The sequence below is a fragment of the Lagopus muta genome, chromosome 5 (genome assembly GCF_023343835.1).
Source record: "Lagopus muta isolate bLagMut1 chromosome 5, bLagMut1 primary, whole genome shotgun sequence".
NCBI lineage: Eukaryota > Metazoa > Chordata > Aves > Galliformes > Phasianidae > Lagopus > Lagopus muta.
In genome coordinates, this window is record NC_064437.1 from 53,839,882 (window position 1) to 53,866,059 (window position 26,178).

The 26,178-nt window shown below is 54.3% G+C and overlaps 5 protein-coding genes across 12 annotated transcripts in view; 4 read left to right on the forward strand and 1 right to left on the reverse strand.

The window, feature by feature from the left end:
- The window catches only part of WBP1L (WW domain binding protein 1 like), a 49,703-nt gene extending 45,907 nt beyond the window's left edge, over positions 1-3,796 (forward strand). For all 6 annotated transcript variants that reach the window (XM_048946630.1, XM_048946635.1, XM_048946631.1 and 3 more), the window contains 2 exons: positions 30-191; positions 1,478-3,796. In XM_048946630.1, the coding sequence (XP_048802587.1) occupies positions 30-191; positions 1,478-2,217 (902 nt within the window). In that variant the 3' untranslated portion in view covers positions 2,218-3,796. The remainder of the gene's footprint in view (positions 1-29; positions 192-1,477) is intronic.
- Positions 3,797-5,286: 1,490 nt separating this feature from the next.
- Positions 5,287-7,765, reverse strand: LOC125694083 (steroid 17-alpha-hydroxylase/17,20 lyase). Its single transcript, XM_048946800.1, has 8 exons — positions 7,428-7,765; positions 7,195-7,333; positions 6,820-7,049; positions 6,628-6,714; positions 6,321-6,530; positions 5,954-6,123; positions 5,780-5,883; positions 5,287-5,667 (listed from the first exon to the last, which is right to left on the reverse strand). The coding sequence occupies exons 1-8, from the start codon at positions 7,737-7,739 to the stop codon at positions 5,393-5,395; spliced, it is 1,527 nt and encodes a 508-aa protein (XP_048802757.1). The 5' UTR covers positions 7,740-7,765; the 3' UTR covers positions 5,287-5,392.
- Positions 7,766-8,310: 545 nt separating this feature from the next.
- Positions 8,311-9,996, forward strand: BORCS7 (BLOC-1 related complex subunit 7). Its single transcript, XM_048946375.1, has 5 exons — positions 8,311-8,464; positions 8,649-8,711; positions 8,799-8,842; positions 9,462-9,482; positions 9,884-9,996. The coding sequence occupies exons 1-5, from the start codon at positions 8,324-8,326 to the stop codon at positions 9,933-9,935; spliced, it is 321 nt and encodes a 106-aa protein (XP_048802332.1). The 5' UTR covers positions 8,311-8,323; the 3' UTR covers positions 9,936-9,996.
- A 1,089-nt stretch (positions 9,997-11,085) lies between these two features.
- Positions 11,086-16,630, forward strand: AS3MT (arsenite methyltransferase). 2 transcript variants are annotated; one of them, XM_048946374.1, is made up of 11 exons: positions 11,086-11,089; positions 12,242-12,312; positions 13,195-13,322; positions 13,392-13,542; positions 13,621-13,757; positions 14,392-14,461; positions 14,549-14,630; positions 14,715-14,846; positions 14,921-15,063; positions 15,559-15,693; positions 16,450-16,630. In XM_048946374.1, coding segments are annotated over exons 1-11 (1,146 nt in total). In that variant the 5' UTR covers positions 11,086-11,088; the 3' UTR covers positions 16,546-16,630. The 2 variants fall into 2 exon arrangements, with proteins under 2 accessions (XP_048802331.1, XP_048802330.1); XM_048946373.1 differs by lacking the exon at positions 11,086-11,089 and adding an exon at positions 11,914-11,951.
- A 1,516-nt stretch (positions 16,631-18,146) lies between these two features.
- The window catches only part of CNNM2 (cyclin and CBS domain divalent metal cation transport mediator 2), a 103,513-nt gene continuing 95,481 nt past the window's right edge, over positions 18,147-26,178 (forward strand). For both annotated transcript variants that reach the window (XM_048947012.1, XM_048947014.1), the window contains exon 1: positions 18,147-19,728. In XM_048947012.1, the coding sequence (XP_048802969.1) occupies positions 18,162-19,728 (1,567 nt within the window). In that variant the 5' untranslated portion in view covers positions 18,147-18,161. The remainder of the gene's footprint in view (positions 19,729-26,178) is intronic.

Below are 26,178 nucleotides of genomic sequence, written 5' to 3' on the forward strand. Positions count from 1 at the left end.
TTGTGATTAACCCTGCTCTCCCTCTGCAGGGTTTTGGCTGGTGTGGACCATCATCATCATCCTCAGCTGCTGTTGTGTTTGCCACCACCGCCGCACCAAGCATCGTCTGCAGGCCCAGCAGCGGCAACATGAGATCAACCTGATTGCTTACAGGGAAGCCCACAACTATTCAGCCCTGCCGTTTTATTTCCGTACGTACCTCACATCTCTACCTGGTGGCCATGGGGAGCAGTGGCTGGGCTCAGCAGGAGGTGGGGGCGGCTCTAAACTTAGGGCATAGAATGGAGGGGACATGTTTCAGCTTCTGAATGCATCTGAGCCCTCCTAAGTGTGGAGTTGAACAATGCCAGCTGTAGCACGTGTTGAATCCACCACTGATTAGGCTGTATGTGTGCAGCGATCGGCTGGGTGTCTTCCTGGGAAGGTTTTTAAAATACCTCCTTCAGGATGCTCCTCCTTTTCAGCCTGCACTCATTGAACTCTTGCCCCAGCAGTGCTCTACTCCCCAGTCCAAAGGCTGTACAATTACACATGGAAAACTGCAGCGCTGTCTCTAAATGTTTCCATTATTTAAGCCTGTTCTGTCTGTGTAGATGATTTTGTTGCCTGTTATGGAATAAATAACATCTTCCTTAGATTTGAGGTAGCGTAAGAGCAACAAAGTAGCTTCTGTTGACAATACTGCCAATTTATTCTGGCCGCACCAGAAAAGCACCAGAATCCAGCACTGAAACAACTATAAGCCCAGATCCTAAGTTTCTTGTCTCTGTATTTATGCAAAGCTCTGTGAGATTAAATCTTTGCTCTTTAAAGTGGAAGTTCAGCTGAGAAGGCAGTGCTGGAAGGGGCAGGAGGTGAGTTACCTCCCAGCTTGTCCCTCCAGCCAACACGTGCTTTCCCTTGAGGAGTTTCATGGGGGCCCTGTTGGGATATCGTAGAATCATGGAATCATTAAGGTTAAAAAGACCCCTAAGATCATGCAGTCCAAGCCATCAGCTCATCCCACCCGTGCCGACCAGACCACATCCCCCAGTGTAACATCTCCATGGTTCATGAACATCTCCAGGGACGGTGACTCCACTGCCTCCCTGGGCAGCCTGTGTCACTGCCTCACTGCTCTTTCTGAGAACAGTTTTTTCCTGATTTCCAGCTTGAACCTCCCCTGGCACAACTTGAGGCCATTACACCTTACAGGGAGGTAGCGACCTGGTACATTTAGGCGTGGAACTAAGAGCCAAGAAACTTTGCTGCTGTTCCCAGCTGTGTTCATCTCTTCACATATCTGCGCCCTCCTGTGCTGTGATTGCTGTTCCTCAGAACACAAAGCATCTCATTGATTTGAGTTTCAGCATTGCACGTAAAGCCCGTTGACCTGCTTGGTGGGAGGGTGCTGGTATGGCGCACTGACCTACATTAATGCCAAGTTTCCTAAGAAAGGCTGCTCAAAAAATAACTTCTCCTTGCCTCCCTCTTTCAGGGTTTCTGCCAAATTATTTGCTACCTCCCTACGAGGAAGTGGTGAACAGACCGCCGACCCCCCCGCCACCATACAGTGCCTTACATCAGCAGTGTGTCCCAGCAGGCAGCAGTAGCACAATCCCAGACACGCCGAGAAACCTGCAGCCAGCACAGAGCAGCTCAGCGGTGCCCAGCGGCAATCACAGCAGTACTGACAGCACCGGGTCCCCCGGCCTCGGAGACCCCGAGCCTTCCACCGCCGCGCTGGTCGAGCGAGCAGTAGCCAAAATGCAAAGCGTGGAGCCTGGAGGCACCAGCACGGGAGCAGAGCTGGTGGAGAGGGCCGGTCCCGAGAAGGATACGGAGTGCAAGGAGGAACTGCTGAAAGGTTACAGCTCGGAGAGCTTGGAGCAGAGCAGCGCCATTCCCGACGCCAAGGACAAGACGCCGGGCAGGCAGCGCCGCTTCACGGGCGACTCGGGCATCGAAGTCTGCGTATGCAACCGGGGCCATCACGACGATGACCTCAAGGAGTTCGACGGGCTCATCAATGATGCTCTGGACGGGCCCCTGGACTTCTGTGACAGCTGCAGCGGCCGCCCGCACGGCGACGAGGAGGAAGGGCTTTTTAATGCCACAGAGGAGCAGCACCGCGAACACAGCCACCACCACCTGCCCCGGCAGCCGGTGTGTGTACTCTTGAACACAATAAATGAGCAGGACTCTCCAAACTCCCGCACCAACAGCTCCCCCAGCTAAGGAGGCAGAGCGGGAAGGAGAACTGGGGGGAAAACGAAGAAACAAGTGAAATAAGCAGATAGAAACTTTGAAAGGAGAAAAAGGTGATATAACCTTTTTTGTTCTTGTTTTTTTGTTTTTCTTTTTCCCCCTCCAGTGTAATTCGGGGACTCGTCCCGAAGGCCCGGCTTGCGGGGACGGGCTGCTCTGGATTTCGTCAATCATGTCCGTTCTGCTCCGTGGGGCAGGGACTGTTTGTCAATGAGACCTTCTCACAAATGGAACTTTTCCAATGGTGATTTTGGTGATGGTTATTATGAGTTTGTTGGTATTAGTTTTCCAGAACACTGCTTTATCTCGCAATCAATAAAGCTCAGCAAATCTCACCCTGGGAGGATACGAAATCACCACAACGCTTCAACCTCCAGGTGTCTTCCCAGAAGCAAGCAGCTTCTGACAGTGCCGGCAGTCAGTAGCCCAAGAGTTCTGGTTTGATATAGTGCTCTTGAGGCATTGTGGGTTTGGGTTTTTTTTTTTCACTTTTTAGGTTTTTTTGTTTTTTTTTCTTTTGGTGTTAACCTTTCCCAAAGCTGATGAATGCCTCAACACATCAGCCCTATAATCTCTGGTGCTTCAGTGTTTAAGACAGCAGGTAGGAAATTTCCCACTTGAAGCTGGTGGCGGAAAGACCAGTTTCTTCCAGGAGTGTTAGTCTACCACAAGCAGTCTGAAAGGAGATGTTTTTCAGAAATTTGCCTTTCCATGTAATTTTCAAAGACAAGTGTATTCCTTCAATGCCTCCAAGAGCACAGCTAGAAGTAGAATCAAGGCAGCTGGGCTGCCTTCCAAGTACTGTGGTCTCCGAATGACCTTTTCCCGGTGTGCTGCAAAAGGGCTTGGCTTTATTTTTTTTCCTTATTTTTGCACCCTGAGAGCAGCACACTCGAGTTAAGATGACAAAAAAGAAGAACAGGGCTCTCTTTGGCCAGTGTGCCTTCAAGCTTCAGCGATGCATGTTGAACAAATGGAGACGAGAGCTCCGTCCATTGCGAAGGGATGACTTACCATGTAGATGTGGAACACCTGTGCAGTATTTTTTTTTTTGATCCAAAAGTTTGGTGCGATTCTGATGTTGACCACTTAAAGAAAATGAATGTCTGTTTTCTTTTTCTTTTTTTTTTTTTAATAGTGGCAACTGGCTACTGTATAATGTCTGTGAGCGTGTGTGTGTGACTGCAATCCATGCATGCGAGTCCTACTGGTAATATGAAAACCTGCTGTAAGACTGCTAGAAAATTTACTGTAGCTTTGCTTTAATAAACGGTAGAGATTTTGTTAGCAACAACCTGAAGGGAAAAACAAAATGAGCTGAAAACTAACATTCCCTGGGGTGCTCGTGTGGAAGAGAGCACAATTCAGACTGTGTATCTTGTTCTTGGGTTATCTCCCCATCCCTTTTATAACTATGGTCATCCAGATCATTGCTATTATGGGGAAAGAAATTGAAAACTGAACTCAGTCATGTTCAGATTTGATTGATTGAAAACCAAAATCAGTTTCAAATAAGGTGGAAACCAAAATATAATGCCTTTTCTGATAACTCGCCTCTGTGTATGTGTATCATTCTGTGAGTCATAGAATCATGCAGTGGTTGGGTCGGAAGGGACCTTAAACCCAGCCAGGTCACCCCCTGCTGCGGGCTGGGTGCCCTCCACCCAGTCAGGGCCCAGCGCCCATCCAACGCAGCCTTGGGCACCTCCAGGGATGGGGCACCCACTGCTCTGGGCTCACTTCCCCCCGAGCCTTTCCCCTCCAATGAAACAACTGACAGACAGCGTTTGTCTGGGGGTGCCAGGAGCTCAGGGAAAGCTCCTGCCTTTCTGTGGCTGTGGGAATCATCTCAGGGTGTGAAAGCATGCCAAGCCACCACCTGAAGAGCGATGCGCTCCCACACCACCAGCTGTGCCTCCACCCTTTCACACGAGGATGTGCGTCAGAGCCAGCGCCCGGCCCACACTGCTTCCTGCCTGCGGCCTGGGAGCCGTGCAGGGTCACCTCTTCCTCCTTCTGGCCAGGCCATCCTGCTGAGCCCTGCTGCTGCCCGAGCGCCTCAGTAGAGACGCAGGCTCGTATCTCGTTTCTCCCCCATTTAAATGTCCCAGGTAGTCCTGGACATGAGATGCAATACCACCTGGGCGGTTACATCAGCAGGGTCATTTCAGCTGCTTGTGACAGATCGGCCAAAACCTGGTGGCTGCTGCCAAGGTCCCCCCCACTGCCCACAGCATGGTCACTGCCAGCCCCCAGGCTTGGGTTGCTGGTGTACAATTGGAATAAAGCTGGAGGGCTCAGCCCAGGCACTGAGGGTCTGCTTGTTTGGGGTCCCAGGAGCCCCCCATTTCCTGAGGCAGGTGATTAGATGGGGAAGCCTGGCTGCTGCCATCCAAATTGAGAGAGAAAATGTAAAGCAAACATGAACAGAAGAGTTAGCAGCAAGGTGACACTAGCTGTGTGCTGGCTCTCCTGCCCACCACCAAGAGTTAAGGTGCAGGGTAAGCACTGGGAGAGAGGGAAAGTGGAGGTGTGCGGAGCTACAGGGTTAAATATTAAGAAGTCAGATAATAGAGGACAAGAAACCCAGTTGCACACTGCCCTCGCTGGCAGGGTATGGCAGCTGGCTCCTACTGGCAATGGGCTCAGCATGCACGTGTGCACAAATGTGTATGTGCATGCATGTGTGTGTGGGCATGCAGGAATGTATTTCTGTGCCTGCACACACTTGCAAGCACACAGCCACGCAGGTGCATGCAGTATGTGCCTGTGCACAGCGGGAGCCACACAGGAGCTAAAAATGTAGCTGTGTTTGAGCTGTTTCCTTCTTTCCCCTGCACTCAGCAGGTTTCCAGCCACCTGTGGCAGCCAGATGCCCCCCCCGCCCCCCCATGCCATGTCCATGTGGCAATGTCTGCAGCCCTGCAGAGGGGCCATGCCCTCAGCTCAGCCCAGCACTCACATGAGGTCTTGGGGCAATCTGAACCCTCCCACCTGCTCTACCCTCTGTCACCCGCCCAAAAAGCAGTGTGAGCCGTGCTGGGTGGAGGACAGCTTTATTCCGACAATCTCACATGCACGAAGCACCCAGAGCACAGTCTCTATGGCATGCACCCACTCCATTCCACTATCCAACTACCCCATCTCACCCCACCATCTCACCCCTCCAGGCCTCCCGCAGCCTGGCCTTCACCCGAAACTTCTGCACCTGCAGCACGACACCGAACTTGCCCTCCAGTGAGGGCAGGGGCTGATCCTGTGGACATTCGAGTGTGAACCTCTGCAGCACCCAGGCCAGGAAGAGGAAGAGCTCCATCTTGGCCAGGACTTCACCCAGGCACACGCGGATGCCGGCCCCAAAGGGCAGGTAGCTGGGAGAGGGTGAGTGGATGTGCTGGCCCTGCTCATCCAGAAAGCGGCCTGCAAGGGTAAGGGGCACCGCTGGGGATGGGGATTTGCCCCTTCTGACTGAGACCTGCCCCAGTTCATCATCCCTCCCACCTGAGCTCTGGGCTAAGAGCTCACAACTCACCAGGATTGAACTCCTCAGGTTTATCCCACTCCTTTTCATCATGATGCACAGACCAGAGGTTGATGACCACTCTGGCACCCTTGGGGATGGAGTACTCACCGATGCTGTAGAGCAGACACAGCATGTGATGGACGCTCCCTCCCCAGCCTCTGCCCACACCCCAGTTGGTCTCACCTGGTGTCAGTGAGGGACACGTGTGGGATGAGCAGGGGGGACACGGGCCGGATGCGCAGCACCTCACTGATGGTAGCCTCCAGGTAGGGCAGCAGTGGGCGGTCACTGAGGTGGGGGTTACGTGCCAGGCCAATCTTCTGGTCCATCTCCTCCTGGATCTTCTTCTGGACCTGCAATAGGAGGGAGCCTGGAAGGGGTATGCTCTGTGCAAGGAGCATCTCCAGCACACCGTGGCAGATAAAGGCAGAAACAAAGCTCTCACATCCCTGTACCGCTTATCTCAAAAGCCTGACAACTCCCCCAGCGTCGCTCTTTCCCAAGGCCTTCTGAGATGGCCCTGATGCAGGAGGGACCCCACAGGCCATACCTCAGGGTAGTGGAGCAGGTAGAGCACAGCCCATTTGAGCACAGTGGTGGTGGTCTCCACGCCGGCCCCAAAGATGTCCCCCACCGTCATGAGGAGGTGGTCGTCTGTCAGCTCCAGACCTGGCTCAGGAGGGCTGCTGTTCTCAGCGTTGAGCCGTACTTGCAGGAGGGCATCCATCAGATCCCTCACAGTGTCCCCAGAGAATGCTTCCTGCCAGGGAACACATGTGAGTTGGGCTGTCCCGTGCATAGTCCTACAGCTCAGCTCCAGCAGTTGCAGCCCCAGGCATCCCCTGCCCCTTCAGTACCTTGTGTTCAGTGAACTTCTGCTGGAGCAGCTGGTCCCTGACCTTGAGGCATCGCTTCAGCAGGGCCAAGTCCCTGTTAGGGAAGATCTGGGGGAGAAAAGCCCCGAGAAGGTTCACGTGGGATGATGTATTCCAGCCCCTTCCTCTATTCCAAAAGGAAAAGGCCCATGTGTTTGCTATGCTCCCACTCACCTGCAGCCAGGGGAAGATGTCCACCAGGCTCTCCTTGGCCACAGTGTCCACAATGCCCTGGCTGTACTCCAGCATGGCCTCAAACTCGGGGTCCCCGCGCCGGTAGGAGGAGTTGAAGCAGAGGGAGCAGACCACGTTGGTGACAGCCCGTGTGAGCTCTGGGGCCATGTCTAGGGCCATATCCTGTGCAGCACCGAGTGTCTCACACAGAGACGCAGCCTCCCGACAGACTTTGGATGGAAGGAGAGGGGCAGTGAGCTCTAGGGGCGGCCAGGGGGGGAGGGAGGGGGAAAGCTCCCAGCTGCTTCATCAATTCCCAATTATTTGCCCCTGGCATCCCAGGAAACCCAAGCATGGTGAAAACCAAACACTTACTGATCTTCTCGAGGGCGACTGAGCCCTCCCCAAACATGGAGAGGGCGGCATGCACCAGCTTGCGCTGGAACTTCCACAGGGGACCGTAGCTGGCAAAGGCGATGTCCTTGCCCCCACGGGACAGTAGGTCCGTGGTCACCTGCGGGACACAAAGCCATAGGGTCACCCCATGCAGCATCCTCACCTCACACCAGGGGATCCGCCAACGCTGTCTCCGTGGCAGCATGACTTACAGTGCGAGGCCGTCCGGCGAAAGCCTTCCCCTTCTTCAGCAGCACCTCCCGGGCGTGCCTGTAGCTGTTGACCACCACCACGTAGTGGGAGCCCATCCATAGCCCGTAGAGGCTGCCGTAGCGACCCTGCAGACGCCAGAGCCGCAGGTGGAGCTGCGGGTGCCCGGCCAGCTGCAGCAGGCTCCCCACCAGCGGCAGGGCTGGAAGGCTCCGCAGCCGCCCAGTCCCAGTCCCCTTGGGAGCCTGACTGCGTGACAGCCTCCAGGCGCAGAGCAGGGCCAGGGCAAGCAGCAGGACAGCAAGAGGCGGCATGGTGGGACGGCTGCGGGACCGTGTGGCTCCAGGGCCTTTATAGCCACTCGGAGGCATCCCCTTGACCCTGGGACGGGCTGGGCAGCTTATCGGGGAGATGGCGGGGGGGTGACGGGCAGCGGGCCAGCGCTGCAGCTGGGGTGAAGGCAGCGGGGCCAGGAGTGCTAGCGGAGCTCTGGGGATGCTCCGGCTGCAGCCAGCGCGGCGGTGGGCAGGAGGGGGCTGGGGGCTGTTGCCGCTCTGGGAGACCTTCCAGGTGCATGGGCTGCACTGGGCTGTACTCGGCGGCTCCGAGCGGAACCGAGCAGCCCCTCTCAGCACGGGGCAGCACTGGGCAGCACTGGGCAGCCCTGATCATCGGGTAATAGCGGTCAAGACCGAGTAGTACTGGGCACAATTGGAATGGCCGGGCAGCTCCGGACGGCTCCGGGCATTACCGATCAGCACTGGGCACTGGGCGGCACTGCAGGACCGCAGCGGGCAGCACAGAGCAGCGGCATTGCGGAGCCGCAGCGCGTTCCCGGCCTTTCAGGCCCGTGGCGCTCGCCGTAGCGCGGCCGTGGGGCGGGGCGGGGCGCGGCAAGATGGCGGCAGGGGGCGCGGCGGAGGCTCAGGCGCGCTTCGGGCATTCGGTGAAGGGACTGCTGACCGAGAAGGTGACGAGCTGCGGCACCGACGTGATCGCCCTCACCAAGCAGGTGCTGAAGGGCTCTCGCAGCGCCGAGGTGAGCGGCGGGGCGCGCTGGGGGGCGCGGCTGGACGGGCCGGAGGGGCGGGGCGGGGCCGGGCCGGGCCGCTCCCGTCCCCACCCCTGCTCTCCCTTCCCTTCTCTCCCCTCCCCTCCCTTCCCTCCCCTCCCTTCCCTCCGCTTGGCGCTGCCCCTCAACGCTCCGTGCGTTCCTCTGCCAGTTGCTGGGCCAGGCCGCCAGGAACATGGTGATGCAAGAGGACGCCATCCTGCACTCCGAAGACGTAAGCTGTGTTTGTCTGCTGGAGCAGCCGCGGTTCTGCTGGGCGGCTGCTGTCAGAGGCTTTCATTCTCGATCTTGTTTTCCACAGAGTTTAAGGAAAATGGCCATAATAACCACGCACCTGCAGTACCAGTAAGTATGGACCCCTGGGAATCTGAGCGGAGCCTTTTGTTGATTTTCCTTCTTTGTAATGTGTGATTCAATGATTCTGTAAAGATCTGTGGAGCCACTCCATGGAGGCCCGTTTGCCACTTCCCATAGCCGGACACACCCTGGGACTGCGACTGTAGAACTGTTCTAGTGGGAAGGAACCCCTAAAGGACCTCAGATCCCACTTCTCTGTGCTGAACAGGGACACCTCCGGCTCCATCAGGTGCTCAGAGCCCCTCCAGCCTGACCTTGGGTGTCTCCCGGGATGGGCAACCACCACCGCTCTGGGCAACCTGTGCCAGTGCTTCATGACTCTTCAGCCCCACCACATCCACTGATATGGATGAGGCTGTTTGGAGTGAGAACTGGGATTTTTTGCTTCCTGTGCGCCATGCACTAGGTCTCCTGTACCTGTGAGTGATGCTGAGAGGGAGAAAAGAGCCACTGCTTTCTGGTCTGGGCGTAATCCAGACACATTTGAAGGTTTTGGCCTCCTGAGCTCTCAATCAAGTCCCTTTTCATCAGTATCACACAAAAGCTGTTTCTGAGATTTTTGTTGTTTTTTTTTTCTAATGCTCTTTCCTGTCCTTTTTTTCTCTAGGCAGGAAGCGATTCAGAAGAAGTGAGTACCTAACTGAAGAATGCCGGGCAGACATGGGAAGCAGCATGTCAAGGCCGATGGGAAGGCAATGAGTGATTGATAGAGTAGGGGAGGGGAGAACGCAACTGGAAATTTTTGCAGCTGCCTTTGAAACAGATGCTGGCCCAGCAGGATAAGTTTTCACTGCTGTGAGGATCAGTACTGTGGAGGGCTGAGAATTTTGGTGAAGACATGATTTATGCTAAGCTTCCATTTGTTTCATTAACATACACAGGAGCACAAAGAGTGAGGTTTGCTTTGAGAGGATATGGAGTTGGGCTGGGGAGGTCCAGGATTTCTTTTTTCTGTAATGTCAGTGCTAAGACTGTTCTGGGTGCTTAAGTACAGATCTCACTGTGAACCTCTTCTTGTTTTGTCCCTAGTGTGGAGCAGTCATCAAACCTGAGGGACCAGCTGAGTCACTTGCTGAAATGAAGCCTAGCTGAAGGCATTGGACATCTCCACTGGCACTGAGCCGTCCTTTTCCTCCTGGGCCTGGGGCTCAGACCTGTGTCTGGATGGTGCTGAATGCCAGCTGGGATACACACAGGGTGCACATTCCTGAGTGTGCAGGCACCTCTCAGGTGTTCCCATCCACATCTGTGTTCAGAACACTCTCCTGATTCCTTACATCTAACTGGAACCTTAGCAGAAACTTCACTTCTACAACAGTTCCTGTGTTCCTTTTGTTATCACGTGCAGTGTGAGGTGCTCAGCCTGTGCCTGTACCTCAGCACCTGCATTGTTCAGCTGATGGCCCTGTGTTGAAATGGTTTGTCAGCCCAGAATGCGGCATGTGCTGCCCATCCAAAGCCTTTTGTCTGTATGTCCACAGCAGGATGGTTTTTCTTCCCATCCCTGCTGAGTCATTAGCTGTCTCCTGTAAGATGATGGAATACTTACCTAATGATCTACAACAATCGTAGAGCTGGGATTTTCATACAATATAATTTCTCCTCCACCCTCCCAACAAAGTGTATGAAATAGAGCTGCGGGTTTTAAATACAGAATAACTACAGCTACAGGACCTTATTTAGACACTGAGATGATGGGTGTGCTTTATTTAGGGCATGTTAATCAGTGGGAGCTGTAAGTGATTGGGTGGGTGTAGAGGTGCTTCAGCGTGGACTGAGGTGCCTGTCACAGAGCAGAAATTTAGAAAGCGTGACTCTGGGCAGGCACCACTGAGCCAGCTGGACATGACTTTGTGAGCATCCTGCTCTGAGCTTATCTTACTTTTTGCTAAGCCAGAATTTGGAATGTCATCTCTTTGCCAGCGCATCTGCGCTGCTTTCGGCCTTCAATTGCATTCCAGTTCTGGCTTGCTCCTCCAGTTCTTGATTAAGCAGCCTTGGTAGTGCTGTGTATCTGTCAGATTGGGAACGCGTTCAGAGACGTGGCTGGGATGTGGGCAGTGAGGGGCAAAAGAATGTCAGGAGCCTGTGTATTCAGTTCTGCATTGCTGTGTCCTGAGGTCTTAGTGTCTGGGTTCCTGCTTGCTTCTCGGTGAAATGAGGTGCAAGCTATAAATACTATGCCTTGTTTTTCTTGAGTCTTTTATCTGGAGCACTTGGAGCACACTGGAAGCACTTGTTTGCCTGAGTGTGCTTTTCATCAGCTGATAGGACAAGAGCATGGATCAGCTTGCCACATTCCTGCAGCGTGGTTTTGCTGATGTGCAGAACCATGTGGCTTCGCCCTTGCTGCTCTTCCAGAACCACTGCCTGCCTGCCCTCACCTTGCAGCACCCAATCTATGTTTCTGTCGAGGTGTCCAGTGATACTGTTAGCTTTTCCTCTGCACTGTGCCTCTGCTCAGGCAAGAACACAGCCATGGAGGGCATGGAGAGGCTGCGGTGATTTGCTTTGTTGTTATAAAAGCTTGGTTTTCTACACCTTAAGTCTGTAATCTTTTCATCTCTTGTGGACGGTTACCTTGATAGCAGGGGTTGTAGCCTGCACTGTGTGAGGTGACACCTAAACAGTGGGGTGCCAGGGGATATTTGTGCCCTGGGGCTTCCTGGTGCTTGGATCAAAGCTGCCCTTTGGAACAGTTTCCCTGGAGCTTCTTGAGAATAAAAGAGCTGTCCCAGGCACTACCATGCTGCAGCTGTGTGTGCTGCCGGTCACCCTGACCAGTGTGGAACAGCATGGCATACTCCTGCTTCACTCCAGGATCTTCCTGTGGACACAGTGTCCGCGTTGCAGGTGGCTTATTCCCCACCGGAGCTCCCATCTGCAGGGGTTGGAACATCACCCTGTGGTTTCCCTGCGTTTGGGCAAGCAGGAGGTGAGATGGACTGCGCTGTGAGAGGGACACAGCTGGATGGGAACGGCTGCTGGTGCTGGCAGCAGGCAGGGCTGCATGCTAGGGTTTGAGGCCTGCTGGGAACTGACCTTGGGAGGGAACAAAGAGCCGGGGCGGAGCGTGGCCGAGCTGCAGCTGGAAGCAGTAAGTTGCACTTCAGGGTGCTGGGCCCTGTCCCGCGGGGGACCCTAGGAGACGTGGAAGGAGGATTTGCCCTACAGGGATATCTCTGGCAGGGATGGGTTTGGGGTGTTTCAACTGGGGTGTTGGCAAGGGATGTTCTTCCCACTAGGATGCGGGTCTGGGGCCTCCCTGGGGTTGTCAGATGGAGGCAAGGGAAGCGTTCTGGTATTTTGAGGAGGGGCTTTGGGAAGGGCCTGTAGTGGTGCCCATGCAGTGGCATTGGCACCAGCTCTGTGCTCCTGTTGCTGCAGTGGCTGCCCCATGCAGGGACTGCGCCCCTGAGGACCAAATCTCCCAGGACCAGATCCACCACGAGGTGCAGGTGAGGGTGTGAGCGGGGGGTTGGGAAGGAGTGCTGAGTGTCAATGGTTTACAGGCTGGTTCGGCCCAGTTCTGTGGGGAGCGGGGCGGGGGGATCCATGGATCCGCGCCTCTGGAAAAAAAGGAAACAGGGGGCCCCAAAATAATTAAAAACAGCGGCAACGATCTGAGGAGAAACAAACTAATTTACTGAATACAGTATCGGAATGCAAGATAATACACTATTATACAATATAATCAGAATTGGAGCTAATAAATCAAATATAATGAAAGAGAGAATGTCCAAAAGCTGGATAGGCCTCACCACAACGCTGAGGTGAGATGCGCAGTCCAGTTGAGCAGCAGGGAGATGGGAGCAGCGCCCACGACGAAGAGCAGGTGAAAAAGAGCCCATCAGGTGAACCCTGCCAGGAGTTAAACCTCCTCTTGCTGACCGCAAAGTCCCCTGGGGAATGTAGTTCTTCTTCTCTTCAGGGCAGGTGCCCAGGACTTGAGCATTGACAGTTAAACTCCCAGTGCCCCACATGAAGTTATGATGCGGAATACCGAAAGCCAAAAATCACAAAACCATGACACTGAGTCAAGGCAAAGTTGACACAGGACAAAGTTCACTGCGGGATCCTGGTGAGAGTGCTAAGGGCAGGTGGCTGCTGCCAGTGGAGTTTTGGAGCAGCATTTTGCGCATCTTCATAATGGGGTTGGGAAGGGATGAGCAGGTGAAGCTGGGGAGGGTTGGGATGGAGAAACGTGTAACGTTACCCAGATTTATAGCTGCAGAGGGCACTGCTGGCATGTGCAAGCTGCATGACCTCAGGTTGGTGTGTGTGGAGGCACGATGGCCCAGCTTGCTGCAGTCGGGTGGCCCCTGTGTTTCCTTTGCCAGGATTACTATGGCAGAGAGCTGCAGAAGTCAGAGGACCTGAAAACCAACGCCTGCATCACACCAACCAGGCCCGTTCCCAAGGCGGTGAGAGATGCTCTGCAGCGTGTCCATGAGGAGGTGGTGGCCAGGTGAGCCTCACACTTCCCCCCCGTGCCACCTCCCATGGACTGCACCCTCACTCAGCCCAAACCCCCCAGGTACTATGGCTGTGGCCTGGTCATCCCGGAGTGCCTGGCATCCTGCCGGGTCCTGGACCTGGGCAGCGGCAGTGGCAGGGACTGCTACATGCTGAGCCAGCTGGTGGGGGAGCAGGGCCATGTCACTGGCATCGACATGACTGAGGCACAGGTATGGCACAGGGCCACCCATGGGATCACCTCGTCCCCACCCTGAGTCCTGCCATACTCCTTCCCTTCCTCCTCCCAGGTCGAGGTGGCAAAAAAGCACATTGCCTATCACATGGAGAAGTTCGGCTACCAAAAGCCAAACGTGGAATTCCTCCAGGGCTACATGGAGAACCTCGGTGATGCTGGGCTGACTGATGAGAGCTATGATATTGTCATGTAGGTACCCTGCAGAGATTGTACTGGATTTGCACCCACATCCCCAAGGGGTCCATTTTGGAACCGATGTTCTTCGACGTCTTTATCAATTATATAAACAGTGGGACTCAGTGCACCCTCAGCAAGTTTGCTGATGACACCAAGATGAGTGGAGCAGTTGATGCAATAGAAGGAAGGGATATCATCCAGAATGGTTTTTAACTAGAAGAGAAGAGATTGAAGTAAGATGTTAGGAAGAAATTCTTTATTCAGAGGGAGGTGAAGCCCTGGCACTGCTGCTCAGAAGCTGTGGGTGCCCCATCCCTGGAGGCATTCAGGGCCAGGTTGGATGGAGCCCTGGGTCCTGACCTGGTGGGAGGAACGCAGCCCACCACAGGGGGTTGGGACTGGACGGGCTTTAAGATCCCTCTAACCTAAGCTGTTCTATGATTCTATGTACATTCCTGCTGGGCTGCTCACTTCAACAATGTGTTAGGAAATTAAAAACTAGAGGTAGGATCTAAGCTATAGCCTGGGAATATGGAATTTCCCTTTTTCATGGTTGAATCTTGCAATGAGTGATGGACTATGTGCAGCTGGTGATGCTGAGCAAAGGTGATGATGCTGCAAAGAATCTTTGGTGTTCTCCTTCCAGCTCCAACTGTGTGATCAACCTCGCCCCCGACAAGAGGGCTGTGCTTCGGGAGGCCTACCGTGTGCTGAAGGTAGGGAGCCAAGTGGGGCTGGGATGGCTTTGCTGCAGGTGCCTATTCAGTCTCATCATCTGCCATCCACTTCTTACTGCCTTTCAGCCTGGAGGAGAGATGTACTTCAGCGATGTCTATGCCAACCAGCACCTGAGTGAAGCCGTGAGGAAGCACAGGGTGCTGTGGGGTGTGTAGGGCACTGCAACACATGGGATGGGCAGCCTTTGGGTCTGATGTGCATGGTGTCACTGTGCCCATGTCCTTGTCTCAGGAGAGTGCCTGGCAGGAGCCCTGTTCTGGAGAGACTTGTACAGCATTGCCAAGGAGGTGGGTTTCAGCCCTCCGTGCCTGGTCACCGCCAGCCCCATCACTGTCAGCAACAAGGAGCTAGAGAGAATCATTGGTGAGGGTTCCACCATCTCCATTTGGTTATGAGAACTGCACTGGGACTCCATATACAGTGCCTTTCCCTTGCAGGTGACTGCTGCTTCGTCTCAGCCACGTACCGGCTCTTCAAGGTGCCAGGGAGCAGCTGGTCCGGGCCAGGCCAGGTCATCTACAATGGTGGGATTGTGGGGCATGAGCGAGAGCTGGTGTTTGATGCCAACTTCACTTTCAAGGTATGGGAGGCACATTTGGGCTCCCAAAGATGACACTATGGAAGGTTCAGGTTGGACATTAGGAAAAATCTATTCTCAGAAAGAGTGGTGAGGCATTGGAACAGGCTGCCCAGGGATGTGGTGGGGTCACTGTCCCTGGAGGTGTTCATGAACCATGAAGATGTGGCACTGGGGGATCTGGTTAGTGGCATGGTTGGAATGGGTTGATGGTTGGACTGGGTGATCCTAGAGGTCTTTTCCAACTTACTGATCCTAAAATTCCATATAAACCAGGGGAACTGCAAACAGGGCGTGGAGAGGAAGTCAGAGCTGTGCAATGTGTTGGGGCGAAGATGGGAGTAGTACGTCCCTGGTGCTACACCAGGCAGTTTGCAGACAGTTGTGGGTGTATCTCCAGGTTTTGGACTGGGCTTTGAGCATCATCTCTCTGGGCAGCTGGGGACCCCTGGGCTACATGTCCCAGGCTCCAGTCCCATGATGTTTTCCTTTCCCCAGGAAGGAGAAGTGGTGGACGTGGATGCTGAAATGGCTGCGATATTGCAGAGCTCCAGGTTTGCGGACAAATTCCTGATCCAGGGTGGTGGGACTGATGTTGCTGCACCACAAGGCTGCTGTCCTGGGAAGATGAAGGTTGGTAGCTATGTGCTGAGCTCTAGGATGGGGACACTGCTGCTGTGTGCTATCACAGGGCTACCCTGAAGTATCAATGGGTGGTCGCATGACACAAGGAGGCCCATGTTCTTCTGGGCCCAGCAGGAGCCTGTGGGAGACTGGATGGCACCTGGTGCCTGAGTTTGGGCAGCTCTACCCCTTTTGGATTTGCTGAGGTTTATTTTGTGTCCAGACGGGTTTGTTGTGGCTTGAGAACCCTTCATCCCCTGCACATGTCTATGGGGGACACTGGGACTAATGGCTGAACCCGTTGGAGGTCTCTATGAGAGATATCTTTCCTCTAGGCAGGCGGTGGCCACCCCCAGCTGCCCCTTTCTGCTGCTGTGAGCTTGGCCCTGGCTGACAACCCTGACCCTGCAGCTCCTTTATCTGCTGGCAGCCTCTCCTTGCCCCTTCGTCATCCTTTCAGCCTCAGCTGGCCCAGCTGGGGCTATGAAGTAGGGGTCACTGACAGGCAAAGGAGATAAAGCCCTGCAGCTGTCTGTCCCTGAAACACAGTCTTGCATTTGACTCTTTGGTCCTGTCCAAGCATTTCTCAGTTAAAAGCACAGTGAAAGTCCCAGAGAAGCTCTCATTGTCCCCCTTATGGCATAGCAAAGTGAATGGACTGATCAGCTGTTGCCTATGGCGTTCTACTAGGGTTTGGAGCAAGTAGTGGGGAAGTGCTGCTACCCCATGGCCTGACCCCATCCCTCGTTGTTCTCTACCCTCCAGGAGAAGATCTGTGACCCCTTCCTGTTGCTGCAGCAGCGGGCAGCCCCAGCTCCTGCCTGTGGTGCTGCCAGGACCTGCGGGCCACAGGGCTGCTGATCGGACAGCGATGTCTCCACAGCGTTGGGAGCAGGGGGGCTGTGGCTTCACCGGAGAGAAAATACAAAGAAATAGTTGAGCAGTGTGGCTGAGCTGGGGTTCGCTTTCTTGCCTGGGGGTGAGGGTGAGCAGCACCTTGGGGACCCCGTCGTGCGGGACGTCTTACCGCCCTGCCCGGCCCCTGCACGGGGAGCGCTGCGGACCAGATGCTGGACGTGAGCTCACAACACATCGAATGCCTGGATCCCACACAGGGCATGCCGGGGCAGGGCAGGGCGGCTCCAAAGGTGGGGGAAGAATCTTTGGGAGCCCGCAGTTCTCAGCCAGTGCTTCTGAGAAGCAAAAGGCGCAGCCTAGCTGCTCTTCTTGTTTTAACCCCCCCGCGCCGACCTCTGCATTTTCTGCAGCCGGCCCCCGGGCACGGACAGCCCCACCTCCCGCTCCTGGAGCCGGGATTCCAATCCCTGCCCCGTGCGGTGCTGCTGAGCTTTGTTTTTTCCCCGCACTCCATCTAGCGGGGAGCTCCGCGTGCAGCGCAAGCGCTAAGCCTGCAGGTTTGTGCAGGGAAATGCGGCGGTTCTGCAGACCCGGCGCTGCGGCGGCCGTGCTCCGAGTCCTGCAGCCACGGGCCCTGGCGCTGAGCGGCAGTGCCGTCCCAGCCCCGACCGAGCTCAGCCATGTGAGCATCCCCACCCCTCGTTGTGCCGTGCGTGTCCGTGCCAGGAGCGGTGCCCGACGGCCGCAACGAGAGACTTCTGGCACCTGAATGGGGCGACCCACGAGCCTGGAGATGTTCGAGAAACGTGGAGATCTTAGCATCGTATGACCGTTATGGTTGGAAAAGGCTGCTAAACCCAACTATCAGCCCGCTCTGCGCGGTCTCGGCGCTCCGCGGGGGAGGCGGCGAGTGGCCGCCAGGGGGCACTGCGCGACCGCTGAGCAAAGAGAGGCGACGGCGGAGCGGAGCCGGGGGACGGGTAGCGGCGCGTTGTGGGGCGGCGGGATGTGGGTGGAAGGCGGCGGTGGCGGCAGCGGCGGGCGGGAGGACGGACGCCGAGCGGGCCCGTCCTGTTCTGTTTTACCCGCTCCGTCCCGTCCCGTCCCGTCCACTCGCCGCGCGCAGCACGCGCCGGCTCCCACCCGCCGGCCGCTCCGCGCCCTCATTGGTCGCGCCCCTCCGAGGCTCCACCCCTTCAGCCCTCGGCCGCGCCGCTATTGGCCGCCTCCTCGCGGCCGGCTCCGCCCCCCACCGCCTGGCGTACACACCGGAGTCACGCGCCCCTCGGGCTGAGGCCGCGGTAGAGGCCGGCGGCAGAGGGCCGGACTGACGGCCACGCCCCCTTGCCCGCTCGCGGGCGGCGATTGGCTGAGCGCGGCCGAGGCCCCGCCCCCGCGCGGCGGGCGGGGAGGGGCGGGCGGGGCAGCGGCTTGAGGCGGCTCTCGGCTCGGCCCGGCCCGGCAGTCGCCGCCCGTCGGGTCCCGCGGGCAGCCGTGCCCGCTGCCTCGCCCGCCGCCACCGCGCCCGCCGCCGCCACCGCCGCCGCCGGGGGACCGGGGCACGCCGCAGGCGCCGAGCGGCGATGCGGGGCCGCGACGGCGCCGAGCCCTGACTAAAGATGGCCGCGCTGCCCGGCGGGAACATGGCGGGGGGCGGCCGGGGGGCGCGGGTGGAGCTGCTGCTGCTGCTGCTCGCCGCCTGCCTCGGCCGCCGGCCCCCGGCCTCCGTCGCCGCCGCCGCCGCGCCTCCCGCCGCCTCCGTCCCCTCGGCGGAGGAGACGGTGATCATCGGCCTGCGGCTGGAGGACACGGACGACGTCTCCTTCATGGAGGGGGGAGCGCTGCGGGTGAGCGAGCGGACGCGGGTGAAGCTGCGGGTCTACGGGCAGAACATCAACAACGAGACGTGGTCGCGCATCGCCTTCACGGAGCACGAGCGGCGGCGGGGCGGGCGGGCGGCGGCGGGGGCGGCGGGGCGCGGCGGCGGCGGAGGCGGCGGCGGTTCGGCGGGAGGCGGCGGCGGAGCCCCGCAGCGCTGCGGCATCCGCACGTCGGACATCATCATCCTGCCGCACATCGTGCTCAACCGCCGCACCTCCGGCATCATCGAGATCGAGATCAAGCCCCTGCGCAAGACGGAGAAGAGCAAGTCCTACTACCTGTGCACCTCCGTCTCCGCCGCCGCGCTGGGGCCCGGGGCCGCCGGGAGGATGGTGGACGCCGAGGGGCGGGACGGGCCGCCGCCGTGGGGCGAGACCACCTGGATCTACCACGACGGAGAGGACACCAAGATGATCGTGGGCGAGGAGAAGAAGTTCCTGCTGCCCTTCTGGCTGCAGGTGATCTTCATCTCGCTGCTGCTCTGCCTCTCGGGCATGTTCAGTGGCCTCAACCTGGGCCTGATGGCCCTGGACCCCATGGAGCTGCGCATCGTGCAGAACTGTGGCACAGACAAGGAGAAGAACTACGCCAAGCGCATCGAGCCCGTGCGCCGCCAGGGCAACTACCTGCTGTGCTCCCTCCTGCTGGGCAACGTCCTGGTCAACACCACGCTGACCATCCTGCTGGACGACATTGCTGGCTCTGGGCTGGTGGCCGTGGTGGTCTCCACCATCGGTATCGTCATCTTCGGCGAGATCGTGCCGCAGGCCATTTGCTCTCGGCACGGCCTGGCCGTGGGCGCCAACACCATCTTCCTCACCAAGTTTTTCATGATGATGACCTTCCCGGCCTCCTACCCGGTCAGCAAGCTGCTGGACTGCGTGCTGGGCCAGGAGATCGGTACGGTCTACAACCGTGAGAAGTTGCTGGAGATGCTGCGGGTCACCGACCCTTATAACGACCTGGTCAAGGAGGAGCTCAACATCATACAGGGAGCCCTGGAGCTGCGCACCAAGACGGTGGAGGACGTGATGACTCCCCTCCGAGACTGCTTCATGATAGCGGCTGAGGCTGTGCTGGACTTCAACACCATGTCTGAGATCATGGAGAGCGGCTACACCCGCATCCCCGTTTTTGAGGGTGACCGCTCCAACATCGTGGACTTGCTCTTCGTCAAGGACCTGGCTTTTGTGGACCCTGACGACTGCACTTTGCTCAAGACCATCACCCGCTTCTACAACCACCCGCTGCACTTCGTCTTCAACGACACCAAGCTCGATGCCATGCTGGAGGAGTTCAAGAAAGGTGGGCTCACGGCAGGGCAGGAGGTGTGGGTGCTGCAGGGGGCTCAAAGGTGTGCGGGGGGCAGTGAGAGGACGCGCATCTGGTATCAGCCAGCTTCTTGAGCCAGAAAGCTGATGTGGGGCTGGTGGATAGTATGTGCCCCCACCTCTTTTCCCCACTCCTGGGATGTGTGTGTGGGCACTGTGCCAGGCACTTTTTTTTTTTCTTTTCTTTTCCACTCATCTGCCCATCGTGGCGGGAACTGCTGACGTGAATCTGCAGCCGTTGCTTGGCCACATCTCTCCATGCTTTTTCAGCTGGCCAGGCAAGAGGAGCAGGTGGGCTGCTGGTGCAGGTCGCTCCTCTCTTTCCTGCTTAGTGTGCACACGTGCTGGGATAAACATGGCATTCCCACTCCATTCATAGGCTCGGCTGGCTGCCTTCAGCCCTGCGGTTGTGCTCCTGTTATGGTGATTGATGCTTTGATCTGGTGACTCAGGCAGTGTCGGTGCTTTGCAATGTATTTGAGTGCACCTGTTTGTGTTGCATTTTGGGTCATGGACTTTCTTACCTAGGCTGTCCCTTGCCCTGAGGACCATACTCAACTGAGCAAAGAAATACCTTTTTGCATCTTTGGTGTAGCATCTGTATTTGTAGCTTCATAACAGGGTCGAGTCTTTATATTCTAATTGCAGTGAGCGTTGGCTTGGCAGATGTCTTAATTGTTATGAGTTTTGCTTATGAGAAAACAGAAAAACACTTTTTCTCCTCAGTTTGGAACCTGCACCTCTCTGCGAGCCAAAAAGCAATTCAGGCTGTAAAAGAAAAGCGTTTGAAAAGAAATAGGGAGATTTGAAACAGATGGGATGTCTGCAGACTCCCATGCTGGATGATGGGAAGTGAGGTGAGCTCAGAGCATTGCACTGTTGAGCAGCGTGGTTCTGGGGAGATGATCCAAATAGCTGCATTGGCACAGCGAGGTTAATGGGAAATATCTGAATTTGCCTTGTATCACACTCAGGAGTTACCTGGAAAAGAGCTCTGTACATTTGGTAGATGGTCTTTCTAGTTAACAGATTTCAATGTCCACCTATGTTTCCAGGTGCTGTTTGGTCCGTGCACCGGGCTGCGACAGCATGGTGTTTGGTCTGTTCCTTCCTTCTTAACTCAGGGTGGGGGATTTCAGGGTTATGCCGTTGGTTTCCTCTTTTTCCTCTCACTTTCACAGATGGAAGGCAAATGTACTGCAGTTTTACTGTTTAACTCCTTCTGCCTCAGTCTAATGGTGGGGAAATGCTACTCTGCATCAGAGCTGTTGGGCGGGAGAGGTGGGAGAGCCTCGCCTGTGGTTTCAGTGCTGCAGGATCTGCAGCTGGGATCTGGGAACCTCAGCTATGTCACCTAACTGCTGGCTGGTGAAGTGCATTTTGCTGTGTGTGCAGTCATGGTGTTTGTTCCCCTCCGTTATTCCGACTCCACACAGCATGATGTGGTTCTGAGCCTGTAGCCAGACTCAGTGTGTCTAAAGAAATGAATGTTACATGGGATGCTTTACTCCTTGATTGAGAGAAGTGAAGTACTCCTGTATGTTAGAGTCCTTTTGTTTAATAGCTGGCAGAACTAGATAAGCATTTTAATCCTGGAGTTGTGGCAGAGCCAGATATGCCTCCTTTCAGGTTCTGAAATTTGTGCTTAGAACAGGCTTTGTAATTCCCCTGGGCTGCTGGGAGCTACAGACCAGAGGATGCTCTCACTGATCGTCAGAGAACTTCCCTTGCTGCACCAGGACACTTCCCAGCAGCACAGGTTTAGGACAGCTTACCAATGCATGTGCCCTCCTGCGTTCTGTAGGGGTGGCTTAATTCAGGGTACTTCAATCCTACCCAGCATTTACTCCCCAACAGCTATGCTGGTGGGTCTGCATCAACAAGCCTCGGGATTAGGATGAGCTCCGTCTTAACTGGTTTCTCTTTAAACAAGCAGATACGGTGGAAATAAATGGCTTCCTTTGTCCTTTGAAATGAATGTAAATAACTGATAGCTTGCTTGATCTGGCATAGCGCAGTGTCTTTTGCAAGAGTTCTTCAAACTTTCTTCTTCAGAGCAACCTTGCCAAATTCCCGTGAGAATGTACAAATTAAGGGTGAGAATCAAATTGCACGCTGCTCTCTTGTACAGCGTTGGAAATAAATAAGCTTACAGTTCTTAATCACCCTTTTCCCACCGTGCTGACCTTCCACTGCCTGCTTCAAAGCCCTGGGTGCTGCCCAAGGGCCTTCACTGCTGTCAGTGCGGCGGGCAGCTCGTGGGATGGTGTTGCTGTCACTGAAATGCTTCTGTCTGATCAGGGGAAGAGGCTTTTCTTAAACAAGTTTGGAAATGAGCTGAGCGGGTGGGGTTATGAAGCGTACTTTTGGGGCAGGAACAAAATATTTTTAACCCAAACATAGGATGGAGGCTCACGAGGAGGAGGTGAAGAGCCAAGCACGGCAGGATAGATGTCCTTACACTGTTGTGGAGGATGGAGCTGCTAATTCTGTACTTGTCCTGGTGCTTGGGCAGGGTGGGGGGAGGGTTTGGTGGTGAGCCTGTTCTTCATGTTCTTTGCCCACAACTGCAAAATGAATATATGTTTTACTTCTACGCTGCCAGGCAAGAAACTTAATTTTGAGAGAGCCGCCGCACATTCCCATTCCCTTGCTGCTCTAATCTCTTCAAGTATGAATAAACATGATTTCTGAAGCAGTCTGCAGAAACGCTTTTCTTCTAGAAAGCATTGTTTATTTTAAAATAAATAAAAAGCCGTTGAAAGTGGAGCAGTTTTCTATTCCTGTGGACAGACCTCGAACTCGTAGCAGCACTGATAAGTCCATCTGCCAGTGAGCTGTGCAGGCTGGGTGTACGGCTCGAATCCGACCCATTCGGCTCCAGTTTAAAGCAAAAAAGTACAAGGAACCCTTCAGCTTAGGCAAGGGCGTGCAGTGAGCAAAGTCAGGCAGTTCAGAGATGCGTCTCTTTGGGCTGCCATCATCTCCAGGATCAGTTAGCATCCAGTTCCTAAGGTGCAGCAAGGAGTGTCTGACCAACGGAGTCATTTTTGGAAAGAAGCTGAAGGCTATCTGCACTGGTCTCTTTCCCCTGCTGATCGGTGTCTGGGCTTTTTTTCCCTTTTGTCAGTTTTCCTAGGGCTCTGTTCAAATGCTCGCTGGCACTTGCTCGTAGTGTTTTTCACTGGCAGATCTCTGCGTGTGTGAGCCCAAATCCAAAGCATTCTATTTCTAGCTCCCTGCATGCCACAGCTACAAGAATTCTGCTTGAAAAGCCTTGTGTTGTAATACTAATATTTTAAGATTGGCCCACTTTCTACGAGCCATTGTACAGCTGCCCTCCTGGTGGCCTGGACAGCTTCTATGTGCAGGAGTTTCTCAGCCGTGCTCCTCCTTATCTGTCCTTGCAGACCTGGGGACTTGGAGCCATGTGTTTTGATTTCATTTACCTGCCTCCACTGTTAGGTTATAATAAAAGATCAGAGTTAATAACCTATTACAAAGAAGCCATGGTGACTCTGCAGCAGTTCTGAGCTCTTATTTTCTGAATCACATGGCAGCCTTGAGGAAATTCCTAGATTCCTTATTAAAATTATTATCAACTGGACCATAAAAGATTTTTCTTCCCTAAAACCTTGTCAGATTTACTTGATGATCTTTTCTTCATGCTCTGTTGATCTTGTATCATCTGTTTTTTTAATAGTGTGCATGTTTAGCGTGAATGTAGGACCTTGCCTGTTTCTTTTCCAGTTCCTACCCTGCTCGCAGGAAAGCTACAGGAACCAGAAGCATAAAACCCTTACTTTTAATGGGAACAGAGGGGAATGCCCAGATGTATTTACTCCTCTTTTGAGTACACAGGTGATCATTTTGGCAGCAGGTGAGACAGTGAGCGGTTGGTAGCCCACAGACCCAAAGTTCAGCATTGCTGCTGTTCTGATCTGAGTTCTTTCTGCTGAAGGTCACTTACCTTTCTGGTACTAGTCAAACCCACATTTTTAGGTGGCTGCTTTCCTGGTCCCTTTCAGGTTTTATGGGTTTCCATCCTGGTGAGTCCAGGCTTCCCATAAATGTCTGCGGTTTACCATGACACATAAGTAGCCTTTATGTCACAGAACTGAATTGTTTTCTGCCTCATCTAACAGGCTGTCTGTCCCTGAAGCTGTTTCTCTATTTAGGGCTATGACTGCAGCGTTACCAGAAGAAGAGAGTACATAAATCCCTCCTGGAATTATCTAAGATACGTAAAACACCTTCTTGGAAAACAATGTTGTTTTCAAGGTTGCTTGGCTAATAAAAGGCATCTCCCCCGATCCTTCTAGGAGAATTCACATAAAGTGAAGGGCATTGAGGTCCAGCATGGAGACTTCATGCATGAAGAGGATAGGGGAGCGGTAGGTGGGACGGAATTTGCCCACCAAGATCCAGAAGACTTAACCTGATGCACCTGCAGATTTCTTCCCTGAACAGAAAATTGTGTGTGGGGGGGGGGGCTGCCATGTGACAGAGGCTTCTTGGCTGCCTAACAGCGTGGCACCCCCAGGGTCAGAGCTGCCAGGAGCTCTGCTGCCCTTGCAGAACGCTGGGGATTTGTGCCTGTGGTGCTGGCAAGGGCAGATGTGGGCTGCTGCAGGCGGCCCTCCTGCTGGCACGTGGAGAGGGAGGTGTGGAGGGGATGCGTCAGAACAGCTCCAGCTGCTCGCGGGGTCCTGGCTTTGTTAGAGCCCAGGAGAAGAAGTGCAGTTGAGGTTCGAATCTGACATTGTGCTGGGAATGATTCTTGATTGCTTTCTAACTGGTTGTTAAGATCTCTTGTTGTTCAGCAAAGATGAGGTGATGCTGTTTTCTCCATAACGTTTGCCAAGTTAGCAAACTCCTTTCTACTCTGAAGCCGATTCCGCAAGTGAACCAGATTCCATTCTGCTTCCTCTTTGAGTGTAAATGTTATCTGTCACAGGCAGAGATGTGAACTTCAGCCCTGTCTGCATAGGCAGCATTTAATGGCCAGTTTTGAAGTAGGATGGAGAGGAAGGGGAAAACGTCAACTTCTGAACAAATTCAGTAGTGCAGCAAAATGGTCGGGTAGTGCAACAGTCTCTCACCAAGCTGTGATTCAGGAACTTCTGAAACCAAATATGTTGTCTTTAATGAATTGCCTACAGGTTTGCTCCTTTCTGCAAGTGCATCTAATCAATGTGAAAGCTTTGTCAGCTTTTGTGTATAGGTGAACAGTAACAGTGTGGTATCTTCCATCAGTTGCTTTGTAACACGACTGGGAGAAGGAGATGGATCGAAAGGTTGCGTTGCCGATTGTGATCTCTGGAAAATGCTAAACTAAGAACGAAGCGCTATTGTGGTTTTGCTGTTCAGTCAAAGCTAGGAAATACTAGAATGGAAGATGTCTGTACAACTATTATTTGACACTGTAGCATCATAGAATAGCTTGAGTTGGAATGGACCTTTCAGATCATCCAGTGCCAACCACCCTGCCATGGGCAAGTTTGCCTCCCACTAGACCAGGCTGCTCAGGGCTCAGGGCTCGGTGTGTAAGCATTACAATGCAGTTTTTAATTATGTGATTATTGCCTATTCTAGATCTCTGGATAGCCATGTGATGGAAGAAGGGAACCTGAGATACTCTTCTCAGCCTCTTCAGTGCTCTGTGCCAAAGCAAATGTTTGGGACAAAATTGTCAGTTGTTTAACCTAATGTAGTAATATAATAGACCCTTTTTAAATTTTTTTTTTTTTTTTAATTTAATGTATAAAATCCATTCTGACACACAAATACTGAGTCATTCACAATTGCAGGAGTGGCAAAGCCATCCAAAGACAGTTTTCCTTTTGGCACACTGTAGTATTGCTCAGGCTGGTTTTAGAGGAAAGGAGGGAGCTGGCCAGCCCACATTTCATAGATGTTCAGTGCCCCAGTCCCCTCCCTTCTCTGTTGAAGGAATCAAACACTGTAGTGCCTGGGATTATGAGCAAGGTCACTTAGTTTGGAGCATCACTGACACTCAGTTGGAGAGAGGAATAGCGTCAGATTTTGTCTTGCTCACTTAAAGAGCAGACATAGAAAAGAGGAGTGAAGATCTGGAGAACTTGCCTGTTTCCAGGCACTTTGTAGTGTCTACTCAATATTAAGAGTCGTAAGTCAGTTTTACAGCTGCTTCAGCATCATAAAATGGCCTAGAGTGAAGGGAGTGGCTGAGCAGTGTGTTGAATGGGTCTGTATCTCATTCTGCATTATCTTTTCCATTAATACTTAAGAACAACTCACATTTTTATTACCTTACGTGCCTCTGTAGAGCTGTGGTGCATTTGCCAGTCTGGGTAAACCAATTGCACTTCTAATACCACAGTTACATTTTACAGTTTCATTCATGGAGCTTATAAAATGCAGATTCAACACAGACTCCTCTGAA